The sequence below is a fragment of the Pyricularia pennisetigena genome, assembly GCF_004337985.1.
Source record: "Pyricularia pennisetigena strain Br36 chromosome Unknown Pyricularia_pennisetigena_Br36_Scf_13, whole genome shotgun sequence".
Taxonomy (NCBI): domain Eukaryota; kingdom Fungi; phylum Ascomycota; class Sordariomycetes; order Magnaporthales; family Pyriculariaceae; genus Pyricularia; species Pyricularia pennisetigena.
Window position 1 is genome coordinate 173,766 of NW_021940925.1, and position 13,084 is coordinate 186,849.

Here is a 13,084-nt window from a genome sequence, read left to right on the forward strand (position 1 = left end):
GCACCGGATTGACCAATTGCGCGACGATAAGGATTTGTGGAACATGGTGGGCTGGCTGGGAGCCGGACCACGCCTCCGGTCCCCGCCGCTGGTTATTAACGGCGAGCAAGTGAGCGAGCCCTTAGCAAAAGCGGAGGCACTGCAACGGGAGGTGCTTGGCCGATTTTCGGCGGAGGATGACCTGCAGGGAGACCCTTTGGAGGCCTGGTCGCCGGACGAGGTTAAAATCCCTTGGGACACCCAGATTAGTGCGGAAGAGGCGGAGCGCTCCTGCATTGGGGTCACGAGCACGTCCCCGGGCATCGACGGAATTACCGTCCGGCTACTAAAAGCCGGATGGGCTTCGTTGGCCGAGCCGGTGCGCAGGCTCTACCAACGTTGCCTGGAACTCGGGCATTTCCCAGCGCCTTGGAAGAAGGCCGAAGTCGCGATGCTACCGAAAACGGGGAAAAAAGACCGGAGCAACGTTCGATCTTGGCGGCCTATAGCCCTCCTCTCCTGTATCGGAAAAGGCCTCGAAAGGCTCGTTGCACGCCGGATAGCGTGGGCCATACACGGCAACGGGCTCCTTAGCTGCACCCACGGCGGTGCCCTACCCAAGCGATCGGCGACGGATCTGGTTTGTGCCCTCGCCCACGATATCGAGCAGGCTTTAGCTCGCGGGGAGGAAGTTACCCTTGTCGCATGCGACGTCCAAGGCGCCTTCGACGCCCTCCTCCATGGGCGATTAATACGGAAAATGCGGAGCCTCGGGTTCAGTAAAATGCTCCTCAGGTTCGTGATTAACTTCTTAAACGGCCGCCAGGCCCGAGTCCGGCTGGAGGGTACGACCACGGGCTTTAGGCGGCTTGGGTGCGGCACCCCGCAAGGGTCTCCCCTTTCCCCGATCCTATATATGCTGTATTTGGCGTACCTCGTTAAAAACGGTGCGGAGTGGCGATTGGCATACGCAGACGACGTGCTCACATGGAAATCGTCACGCTCGTTGGAGGAGAACGTACGTTGGCTGGAAAATAAACTCCGGGATATGCACGAAATTGCGGCGGAAGAGAAGATCCATTTCGCAGCGGAAAAGACAGAGGTGATTCACATCACTAAGAAAAGACACGGTCGCAACCCGGAAATCCGGATTAATGGTAGAACGGTTACCCCGGTCCAACTGCCGGGCGGCCGACGCGGACAAAGCGCCTCCGGGGCCGAGCGGTACCCGGGCATGCGTTGGCTTGGTTTTTGGTTCAGCCGGCGGCTGGACGGGCGCCGCCACGTGGCCGAAAGGGCTGCCAAAGCAATGGCGGTCGCTGCCCACCTCAAAGGCTTTGGGGCAGTAAGATACGGACCGCCTGCGGCTGCACTTCGCAAGGCAGCGGTGGCATGCGTGGGTTCCTCGGCCACCTACGCAGCCGAGGCATGGTACAACCCAGCGCACAAGCAAAGAGGACTCCTCAAAGCACTGAACAAACCGCTGGTCTTAGCGGCACGGGCAATCCTCCCGGCGTATAAAACCACCCCCTCGTCCACTGTCCTCAGGGACGCAGGACTACCCTCGGCCCGCGTCGCGCTGGCCCACACCCGCCTGAAATACGGCGCCCGACTGAGGCTCGCGGACAAGGGGCACCCCCTTGTCAGCCGCCTGCGTGAAACACCTCGTGCCCGCAACCCAGGCCAGCCGGCCACGACCCTGCAAACGGCTGCACAACTCCTCCCGCGGATCCGGAGATTAGAGTTGCGCGCACCTCGCAATGCCCCGGATTCTCGCACTGACCCCACCGGAGGAGTCCCAAAAGAGGAAGCGGCGCGCCGCTTTATCGAATGGCTGGACATGGTATCACCTGACGATATCGTGGTATATACGGATGGTTCGGAAAAACACGAAAATAACTGCGTCCAAATAGGGTACGGATGGGCCGTTTTTAGGGCGGGCCTGGAATTTGCTGCAGGCTCCGCATCTATTACGCCGGAAAGCCACGTTTTCGACGCCGAGGCGATTGGCGCCCTAAGAGGGCTACAGGCGGCAGCCAGGGCCCAGCCAGGCGCCCGGATCTGGATTTGTGTGGACAGCACCTCGGCTATTTGGGGTCTTAGAGGCGACGCGCCGCGTTCGTCCCAATGGGCCTTTTTGGAATTCCATAACCTTGTCGATTTACTTCGAAAACAAGGCACCGAGGTTCGGGTCCGCTGGTGCCCTGGGCACCAGGGAATCCCGGGAAACGACCGGGCTGACGAGCTGGCCAAGGCCGGCTCCGCCGGACCGCCGGACCCAGACCCGAGGGCTCAGCAAACCACGTATAGCGGTGCCGGCACGGTCCTCAGAGCCATTCTTTCGAATACAGAAAAGGACTGGTGGCGTAAAGAACTCTGTGAACGGTCCCCCGTATATAGGGAATGGAAACTCCAATACACACCGAGAAAGGAGCCCGAGGAACTGCGTTTGCCAAGACCCCTACTGGGCCATTATTTGGCCATGAGGACCGGCCACGGCGATTTCAAAGCCTACCATGACCGTTTCAACCACCAGGATGCAAATACCTCGTGTGCCTGGTGCTGGAAGCGGACCTCCCCTGAGCACCCGGTGCACTGCCGCTATTCGCGGGCGGTGTGGAGAAACTGGCCGTGGCCTGATGACGACCGGCCGGTCGGGCCGCCAAACCGCGCCCAACGCCGCAAATTCTTCCAGATAAGCTTCGGGCAACCGAAAAGCTTTGAGGCGTTTTCGATAGCCACCAACTACTTCAGCGCCCGCCCCAGAGCGGCCCGCCAGCGCCCCGCGCGTCACGAACGCACTTTACGCCTAGGGACACCGATCGTAAGCGACTCGAACTCAGACGAGGAATAGACTTATTGCCTTTTCACCCATACTCCACGGCACAAGCCGTCAGACGAACCCTCCGTGCACCTTAGGCACGGGGTCGCGTCAGTGAACTATCCCCCTAAGCAGGACCGGGCCCGAACCCGGTCAGGCACGATCCGCCTCTGCCCTCCTTGTTTTCCCCCTGTGTAAATAAAGAAGATAGAACGCGCGCCGAGATACCCCTCGGGAGGTTGCTAACGGCCGGCTAACAAGCCGGGCCGAGCCCGGCGTTAAATAATACTACTACTACTACTACTACTACTTCCAAAAGTTCGGTAGTTTCTCCCTGATATAAACTGAACTTTTGTGCAAATGTTGCAGGTCCTGATAGACTTTGTTGACATCATCCAACCGTTGACATTGCATGTTCACGGGGTTAGCAAACCATGAACAAACAGAGCGTGCGTTGGCTCTCGCCACATGCAGGCTCCATACTTGATGGCCCTCAACATCGATGGCTCCGAGGAGAATGTCTCTGGTTGCTGTGTCGACTGCGTCCGCAAGCTTATCGCTATGTTCGCATGTGCTGGATTGGTGATGCTTGATGAGATTGGTGTTGCATAGCCGTAGTAAACGGCTATAAAGTGGTAACACCACGTCAAGTGCTTCGTCGACAGTCTTTTGGAAGTGCTTGTGATTTATATCCACAATCGTATAGATACTCGGCTTGGGCAGAACCCAGCGGAATAGGCGGTACAAAGGGGTGACTGGACGCAACAAGTGGCCGATTTTCTGCGTCATCTCGACTTGTAGGGCTAATTTGGCCATGATTCCCCTGATTCTGGGGACGGTTTCGTTGGAGAAATCGTAGTTGGCCTGATTTCGCTCCGTGAAAAAGTTGGTTGTGCTCCTCCAATGGTGGATCCATTTCTGAATCGCTAAATCAGAAACGTACAAACCCTCCAAATAGAATGCCAAGTTCATCTTATCTGCGTCGTCTTTGGGCATCTGAATGTTTTCCAAAATATATGCGGCTCGTTTTGCTTCCGTGAGCTGCGTATGGGCGTTGAAGAGGGGGGCAGTGGGCATCTTGACAAGATCTTCGCTTATCTGGCGGTTTGCAATGGCTATGGTCCGGGAGAAACCTAGGGGGGCGGCCATGAGCGAGGATATTGCCGAAAAAGCGTTTGATGCTAAGACCACCGACGTAGGTGAAATTGGGGGCATCAATGAAATATAAGGAAAATGTGCCAAAGCTTGACGCATAACCCATAAAATAAAATAAAAAAAGGCCTCGCTGATCGAAACGTAAACCAAATTTATGAAAAAAGGGAGAAAGCTCTTGGCGCATACGAGAAATATGAAAACAAAGGCAAGCGCCGTGATGCTGGGAAAAACGAGATACAATTTGAGAATTAAGCATCCGCCTGTGTAGATGATGTATCCCCAGTAGCAGAGGAAACAATACACACTTCGTAAAACAGGCCGTAGGATGGAGGGTCTCTTTGTATCATCGAGGGGTAGGATGGCCTTTTTTTGTTGCTTTTAGCAGATGCTATGCCAGAGACAAATTATTTCGCGGCCTTGTCTTTGCTTACCAGTTTTGGGCAACTTGACTGTTGCTCAATGCACTGATGTGGGTGTCTGGTGTCATGCGATACTCCACGCGGGATCACCGAAGCCACATGGACGACTCGGGCTCTGTAGGCGTTGATCCTGACTTTGAGAGCCAAAAGTTCAGCTTCATTCTTCAGCACGCGCGCATATATGAGCTTGATCTCTGAGACCGTAGATGTCGGCTGTGCTTCGTGGCACTTGATTTGGGCCTTGAGAGCCAGTAATTCAGCCTGTCCTTTCTGAAAATGCAAAATAAAGGCTCGGTTAGATAAGTTGCATACTGAACTTTCCAAGTTTTAGGATCAAAGTTTGATGTTCTTACTTACGGGCATGCTTGTTTGATGCTTGCGTGCCATTTCTACCAGTTCTGGCCACGACCCGTCAGGTATTGAGTTCGCCATGGTGGGCAACTAGGCGGCCGCAAACTGAGCAACTCGAGCCTTTCAGGGATGTTGAATGTTTTCAAAACCAAAGACAAGGGCGGTGATGCTTTGAGAATGGAAGCAAATAAAAATTTGTACTCGGTGAAAAAAACCAGGAGACTTTGGAGTGAAGGCTCTAGGCAGCTATAGAAGATCATGCTAGTCCGCTTTATCTCTTTCTGGTTGGTTCTGGCAATGGGTTTTAGCATGTGAAAAGCAAAAGATTGCACGGTGAGCATTGAGAAAGTATGCGGAAGCCCAAACTGGTACGCCTTTGTATGGGTACTTTAGTTTTTAGGTAACTGTCAAACAGGCCTAATATTGACTATTAACCAAAATACAGGATCAACAAAGCTACTGGCGCGTATTATACACACGTTTCTGCTATTCTCGACTGTCCAGAAAAGCGTATGATTTATCCCACTGTTTGTTCATATGATCTTTGTCACGGTATTCGGCAAAAGTATTAAAAAGAGTTGAGTTTGCAATCCATCATGCTCGAAATTTAACAATCGCAAAATTCACAGGGGTCTCTTGTTATCGAGCTAAACCGAGCATATTCAGGTCGTTTCAGGGCTCGTCGTCACCAAATTGTCAAGGCGGCGGACCCACTATGCTACGCTGGTGATCCACATTTTTGGCATATTGGCCAGGCGTCACAAATGAAGAGAGCAGATTACGTAAGTTTGTGTCTGCAAGACACGTACACACTCAAGCTGGAAGCTCTTGATGGTGTCACACTTTGCGCCCTATTACAGTCAAAAAAGCATTGATATTTTCAAGCCGCACCCTATAGTCGGTGTCGCTAACGCATCAATCTTGGATACCTACCCAAGGTAATTGAGAGCTGTATGTTGGGAATGGTGCCCTGTTATGAGCAGAATATAACCGGGGTGAGCCTATGGGAAACTCTGTTTTCTCCATCTTTGTCCTGCTTCAAACCCCAGGCTACGAGCTACGTAAACTCACGTGACCCTGTACGACGACTGCGACTGAGAAGAACAACAGGGACGACCGCGTCAAGTTTGTCACAACCAGCATGGCCATTGTTGCACCAACCAGCTACTGTCCCAGTAATCGTAAGAATTGAAAGGAGACTGGCAAAACATCGAGATATGAGACGTTGAAGAGTGATACAAAAATGTCAAATCTGCAACGTGGTAGAAATCCTCAGTGCCGTCGTGTTGCGATTAAATGGTGTTGCGCAAAAAAAGTGCACGCAAGCCACAAATTCCAAATGACTCCACATGTGAAGCCACATTCCGCCTCTATGTGGCAGGCAAGGGCGGGGTATTCTTCCCATTCCGTCGACGTCCTTGCAACTCCGCAATCGACGCGACGCGTCGCAAAAAGCTCAGCGTCGCTGACGTCCGTCCTAAACGTCCGCATTCAGGAAAAGCGGCCATCCAACAGGCAAGTACAAGAAAACCCCCCTATTTAGATCAAACAAGTCTATCAACCTTTATTTTTTTCTATTTCTTTTATAGGCTTAAAATTACAAGGTCTTGGTCGAATTGTTCCTTGTTACATACGCCTCGTCCCCAGTGGCCCGTTGGCCAGTCCCAGACCAAGAGAATATGCGACCGTCTCGCCGCGTTCGCTGATTGCGTGGCATATCACGACAAGCAAGGTGTCATCGTTTTTCAGGACAAACATGGACCGGTGTCTGAAAACAAAAGACGGCATGAAACTGGAAACAGCGTTGTGCGGCCGGTAAAACATAGCTACAAACGCAATAAAAGCACGTAGGGAATGTGATATTGCCTGCCCATGTTCGTAATTAATGAATTGCATGGTTAGTAGGGTCATTTAAACTGTTCAATCAATGTATTTCCCCGACCTCTGTCTCTGCTTTTTTTTTGGATATAGCAATTTGTGGCCGACTAGGTACCTAGGTAGGTTCCAGGGGTACCTCGTCCCGTTTGCCGTCGCTGTTTGTTTGCTTGTTTTTTGATCCCCCAGCCCTCATCGCTCTTGTCCACATTTCGCGTCGTTTTCGCCAACCTTCCATTCTGCGCAACCATCCTCTTCTTTCTGTGGTTCAAATGTCAACAATGGATCAAGCTTTCGTCACGGCTCAAGAGGATGATTTGACCAAACTTTGGGCGCAAATTCGTCTCCATTTCCAAAGCATATTGCGCCAGCAAATTGCGCAAACAATTAAAGCCAGCGAGGAGACTGAAACCGAGACCCTGTCACTTACATCTGTTTTTCACAATTTCGAACCACGCTGTATAGCTGCCTTTGACGAATGCATACAGCAAATCAACAAAAAGCCTCGAGGGGCATCATCCACTTCTTCAAACTCCTCTACCCGCGGTTCCTCTTTGAGCGAGTCCGAAGATGAAGCCTCCCATATCTCAGTTCAAATTAGCAAAGAGACTCAAGTAACATCATCCACCTTTTCCCGCTCCTCCACCCGCAGTTCTTCTTTGACCGAACCCGACGACGAGACCGTCCCTACTCCAGATCAAAACAATACAGACCCTCGAATAGCATCATCCACCTCTTCCAACTCCTCCACCAGCAATTTATTAAGCGAGCCCAACAACGATGCCGCCCCTATCTCAGATCAAAACTTGCTAGACATTGCAAGGGGGAAAAGGCAGCTCCGCCCTTTGACCCAAGCAAAAAGCCACAGCGCAACCAATGCAGCAACCCCATCGGAAGCCGTCACCAAGAAACAGAGTCAGGGGCTCCAGCTCCACCGGAATGACTGTCAAAAACAGGCGCCAGAGACCGGTGCGGCTGCAAAAACATTAAAGCGTGGACGGGCTTCAAACCCCGCTGCAAACGCAAAGGTTCCGGTGAATCGGGATGTTCCCCCTCCGACTAAACGAACCCGAACCGACACCCAAGGCGATGCGGCTGCGCCAACCATTGAACAGATGATCGCAAGCTTGTTCGACAGGCATGCTGTTCGACGGTTGTTTGATCATTTCACCGCGCTGATGCAAAGCCGCGCTGCTGCCCCGGCTGCAAAAAATCCTTTCGAGGTCTCCGGGTCGTTGGTGGAGCAAGCCTCCCAGCTATGGATTTTGTACCTCGAAAAAAAGAGCGGTTCGTCATTCCACGAATTGCAATCTCTCCTCGCCGGTGTACACCTTGTTAAAAGACTCGACGATGAAGCTGCCAAGCAGAATTTCACAAACATTGTTTCATCCGTCCGAGACAAGGTTTTTGGACCAGGGTTACAGGTTTGCACCGCAAATGCTTTTAAGCAACGCCTTAAAAGGTGGCGCAAAATACGTCAACTCTTTTGGCCCAACAATTTTGGTCTTTTGGCGCTGATGGGGCTGAGGAGTTCCTATGACCAAGATTGCGGTCAAAGCACAAAAATGCCAACGCTGTATGACTTCCAGTCCATCAGGAATGTCGACATACTGAGGTTTCAGCAGGAGCTCGAACAGCGACTTAAAGGACAAGGACTAGATGATCTCGAGCGACAGATCGCCAAAAGACCACCATACGCCGCCGATCCAGTGGATCTTGCACGCATGGGACAAGATATCATCAAGGCGATTTACGAAGGCACAGACCCCCAACCAAGACTAGTGTACCAATTGCCCCCTCATACCCTGAAACTCGGCCTTTGCCATCGAGAATTGCAACGGTTGATAGGTGTGCGGTATATTAAGGAGAATGTTTATTCTCACAAGAAGTGCGACCCATCCATCGACTGGCCTGCTGGGTTGCAACCGGAAGAGCCGGACAGAATACCAGCCGACGATACGGGACCGTTTTGCGAGCTTTGCAATGAGAACCAATGTGGCTGCATTGGCTCCTGTTACGATAGCGCGACGGGAGACGTTCGGATCATTTTCTACGGTGACAAGGGGTTCGGCCTCGAGGCCGTCTTGAAAGCCGCCGCCACAGCTGTCAATTGTGTATCCAGGATTGCCTTTTGCAAAGGCGATATGATCGGCGAGCTCGTGGGCACCCTGGTCCCACCGGACACTTGCCAAGATTCCAGGGCAATGGAGCTCGTCCGGGGCGATTTGCCGGAGGAGCCTACTGTAGGCCAGATTTTTAGTGGGCAAGCGACGAGCATTTTCTATTTTGTGAATCACCAATGCAAACATCCCAATACGGCTTTTGAATGGAAGCGGATTTCGGGGAGGTATCGCTGCCAGATTGTTGCTTTGAGGGATATTGAGGGTGGAGAGGAGTTGACTGTGTTTTGCGGGAACGATTTTATGGACAAGGATAAGTGTTTGTGCGCCGATTGTATTTAACAGTAATGATGGGTGGAGAAAAAAGCATTTGCAAACCCAGGTCGATCACCGGCATATAAAATACAAAAACTGTTTTTTTTTTTTTTTTTTTGTCCCCTTGGTAAAACCTCCCACTCATCAGGTACCTCTCGGCCATGGCGACGACAACCTGTTCAGGTGCTTTTTAGGGTCGCGACGCACAGCAGTCATTGATTGGCGTTGCTTGCAGGCCCCCTGCTCCGCTGGGTGGAGACAAACCAGCAATTCTCCAGCTGTTAGCTCCAGAATTGTAGGTCTCCAGCGACGGCCCGGACATGTCCATATCTATTTGCACTATGTGCGATGTTTCCAATTTGTAACAATCATTGTTGACCGCCGAAAGTGGCGGTGAAACGAAAGACGGACGAAATCTACCATCAGGGACCATTGATTGCGCGCAGCTAACCTTTGGTGAGTCGGACCCTCAGAATTGTTTGTCAAGTTTGATCGAATGCATTTCTTCAACCGAAAGCGGCAGCTTGCTTTTCCGCCCCGCTAATGTTTTCGGTTGGTTTTAATTACTGTGCAACCTCCAAACTGTAGCCACACAAATGTCATTCATTGTTTTTCCCATTAAGCAGTGTAACTTGCATGCATTTATTAACCTGGGAGAGATTTATATAGATAGATAGAATCGTGTTCTGCGGTAACAATGGATCCTTATTGTCTGTCATTTGCCGCTTTCAGCGCCCTTGGTCCGTTTCTTTGTCTGTAATACATACATCATTATTTGCTCTTTTATACCATGCCCCGTGAATACAATCGCCCAACCATGGGGGCCAACTTGCATCGCGTTTTATGCTGCTACCAGCTCAAATCTCTTGAAAGACATCTCGAAAAGGCACGCGAAACAGATTACCGAGCCCAGGTTGCTCTCCGGATTTTGCGATCCCCAGAGGTGGATCATTGTTATGTGGATGCCATGGCCGAAAAGCACGACCCAGAAGCCGACGAATGGCCCTGGCCGTCCAAATGGTACCCACACCCTCACTCTCCCCAGGCGGGTCAGCACACCAACTGGACATGTCGGCCCCTGATGGAGACACTTGACCAGGTGGAAAAATGGGCCAGGGCAGCGGCCAAAAAATCAAAAAATTGGGTGTACATCAGCAAAGCTCAGCAGCAGCAAGGCCCTAGCGATAGCATTTATCACCAATCCAGCGACCACATACTACCTCCTTCCCCACAACCTATCAACCACCAGCCCCTCGGCGCTTTCACTTACACCCATCAGCAGCAAGCTCAAACCCAAATGTTTGGGACATCAATCAACGACAGTAACAGCAACAGCAGCCCCCACTACAACTCTTTCTGCAACCAATCATATAATACGCCGAATACCAGTCTTTACAATATTCCGCAGTTGAGAAATAGCGAGCAGTTCAACACTGCGACACAAGGAAAGACCCAACAGGCTCCGTCAACACAAATCTCCTTGCAAAGAGTAGTGCCAGTGTTATCACCTGAGCTTGAAACATTGTCCAATTTACCAGGAAAACATCCCACAGGAGGAGCTTTGCAGTATTACCATCGAACCCACCGGGCAACATCGACGCAATATGGTTCTGAGGAAAGGCATAATATTTTACCATTAACGGGAGAAAACCTTGAGCTTCTCAACCGGCACTAGATAGAAAAAAAAGCCTTTGCACGTCTGTCTTTTTGTATCATGATCTATGACAAAATATTCAACATCCTTCAAATGGGTAAAACCGTGCAAAACGCCTCGTGCTCTACCCCGAATAGTACAATCGTGTTTTCGTCAACGTTCTCGTCTCGATTTCGTCCGTCTCTGTAAATTCTCGTGCAATACGGTGGTGTTGAACCGATACGTACTCGCCGCAAGACCTTGAGGCTCTATACATTCGCTCGACCCTGCCATTATTTATTGTGTAAATCTCTACGGAGTAATGGGTGAAGGAAACTTGGAATGGTCACCGTGCATAACAAATACTGAGCGATATAGAAGCTGACTCGCCCACCTTCCTTGAGGGAAACCTCCATGTTTGCGCTGCGCAACTTTCCTTATAATTACCCACGAGATCGGAGATTGAACATATTACAGTAGTACAAGGCAAGATATTCCACCAAGATTTTAGAAATCACTTGGTAAATTGAAATTATACTGCCATCTCGTTTACTGGCAGTGATAAACCTTGCCGCCAGCTTTACCAAAATTTCAACCTTTAATAATTTTGTACCGCAAATAACAGTCGGCTCTGCTTCGTTTGCTCCGAATCGTCTCAGACAAAGCCCATTCTCAAAAAAAAAAAAAAAAAAAAAAAAAAAAAAAAAAAAAAAAAAAAAGGCCCATGGAATACGATGAGCAGCTCAGTTCTAATTTTTATGAAAACCCTTTTTGCTCCCTTTATCTGCACTGAAACATCCGAGGCATACTGACAGAATATTAAACCCGTCTGTCAATCATCATATCATTTGCAACTGCGTTTTACGGGCGCAGATTTAAATACAGAAAGAAAATCCTACAATTTACAAATGCCCGTTCGCATCCTGCTTGAAACACAGACGCCCGACCAACTAATGACCCTATGTAAACACCGCCGTTTGGCTTGAACCCTATTGTTGAACCGCAATCGGTGCCATCCCCCATAATCTTATCTCGTTTCTAAACAATTACATCCTCAACCGGGTGCAGTTCGTCTCCCAGGCCAGAGTATTCCCGAATCGACGCCCTTGCTTGCTCCTCCGTACACTTATAATCTTCCGTCAAAAGGCGTACAACTACCTCGGGAACAAGAACCCAGTTCAGCCAGTCGCCGCTGTTTGCTGAACCGTATACAGAATCTGCCTCTGGTAGCCATTTTTGGCTCGACAGCGGATCAGCCGCAGCAGCCAATATGATCGAAGTAATCTCGCCGCGTCCTCGTTGGCCGTAAATGCCACATCCAGGCATACGGAGGAAGATGCCCGACCTATTGCCATTTCGCATCGCCCGGCTTCGGTTCAACTCGTCCCATTGTCGCGTGTACTCTGTGGCAGTGGTGCCATCGTTGATGCGTACAATATGACCATGAAAGCGTTTAACTCTGCGCTCGAGAGTATCCCAGTTAACAGGTTTGAGATTGGCCTCGACAGACTCGACAGCCAGATGAGCTTGGCACAGCTGCCTCCTTTTCTCGCCGTCAGCGTCGGCCAGTTCTGCCTCCATTCGCGCCTTGCCATCACCCTCGAGCATCGACTTCGGGTAATTCCTGTAGCAAGTCGGGCATTTAAGTTGCAAGTCTTCTTCCTCGTTTTCGCCATCGGTCATAATGGAAAATGAGCTCGAAGGGGAGTTTTGATTCTCGGTGATTTGCTCGTCCAGGTCGGTTTCATCGGGCACGTTCGAGACCCTAAAGGTGCTCGTTGACGCGACCATAGACAGATTTTGGGCCTTTATGGGAGGCATGGAAAACTTTGGCTTGCATCTTTGTTTCTTGTCGGCGTGCCTATCTTTATCGTGGCTCACTGGGGTTGGCAGTCGCAACGAAGAGGCTATCTCGCCAGAAGGTAAAATAATGCTATATTTCGAGAATCTCTTCACTGGGGACTCTGCTTCTGCTGTTAGAGGTGTTTCCCGTGTAAAACAGAAATCAGGTGCAAGCTTACCAGGCGAAGCCTTTCTTTTTCTAGAAGCGGCTTCGGTTTTTCTAACTGGTTGTTTTCCTTTATGTTGAGGCGGGTTCACAGGCTTAGACAAAACCAGCTCTGTGCCGTCCGGCGCAATGATTTTGTCCATTTAGACGACGGGTCAAACTGCTGTAAGAAGCAAATTTGCGTTCAGGAAGTTGTGGTCTCACGGTTCCCCGTTTGCATACAACGTCTAGAGCGAATCGCGTGGATTTTGGTCGAGAAACAGCGGCGGGTCCAGAGAGACATTAGTTTCTTAGAGCGGCATTACGCGGGGTAGCGCCCTACCAAACCGCCGTTTGCCTTTCTGAGGAAAAACAAACGGCGATTCGCTTTGCAGCCCTTTCCATTCAACCCGTTTCGATTGTCTACTC

At 50.7% G+C, this 13,084-nt stretch overlaps 3 protein-coding genes across 3 annotated transcripts; 1 reads left to right on the forward strand and 2 right to left on the reverse strand.

Moving 5' to 3' along the window:
* Window positions 1-4,359: 4,359 nt before the first annotated feature.
* PpBr36_11078 (uncharacterized protein) lies at window positions 4,360-4,806 on the reverse strand (the record flags this gene model as incomplete). Its single annotated transcript, XM_029898182.1, has 2 exons — window positions 4,360-4,644; window positions 4,732-4,806. The coding sequence occupies 2 exons, from the start codon at window positions 4,804-4,806 to the stop codon at window positions 4,360-4,362; spliced, it is 360 nt and encodes a 119-aa protein (XP_029743454.1).
* Window positions 4,807-8,165: 3,359 nt separating this feature from the next.
* Window positions 8,166-9,062, forward strand: PpBr36_11079 (uncharacterized protein; the record flags this gene model as incomplete). The annotated part of the gene is made up of 1 exon (XM_029898183.1): window positions 8,166-9,062. The coding sequence occupies one exon, from the start codon at window positions 8,166-8,168 to the stop codon at window positions 9,060-9,062; it is 897 nt and encodes a 298-aa protein (XP_029743453.1).
* A 2,644-nt stretch (window positions 9,063-11,706) lies between these two features.
* Window positions 11,707-12,819, reverse strand: PpBr36_11080 (uncharacterized protein; the record flags this gene model as incomplete). The annotated part of the gene is made up of 2 exons (XM_029898184.1): window positions 11,707-12,474; window positions 12,736-12,819. The coding sequence occupies 2 exons, from the start codon at window positions 12,817-12,819 to the stop codon at window positions 11,707-11,709; spliced, it is 852 nt and encodes a 283-aa protein (XP_029743494.1).
* Between the last annotated feature and the right edge of the window lie 265 nt (window positions 12,820-13,084).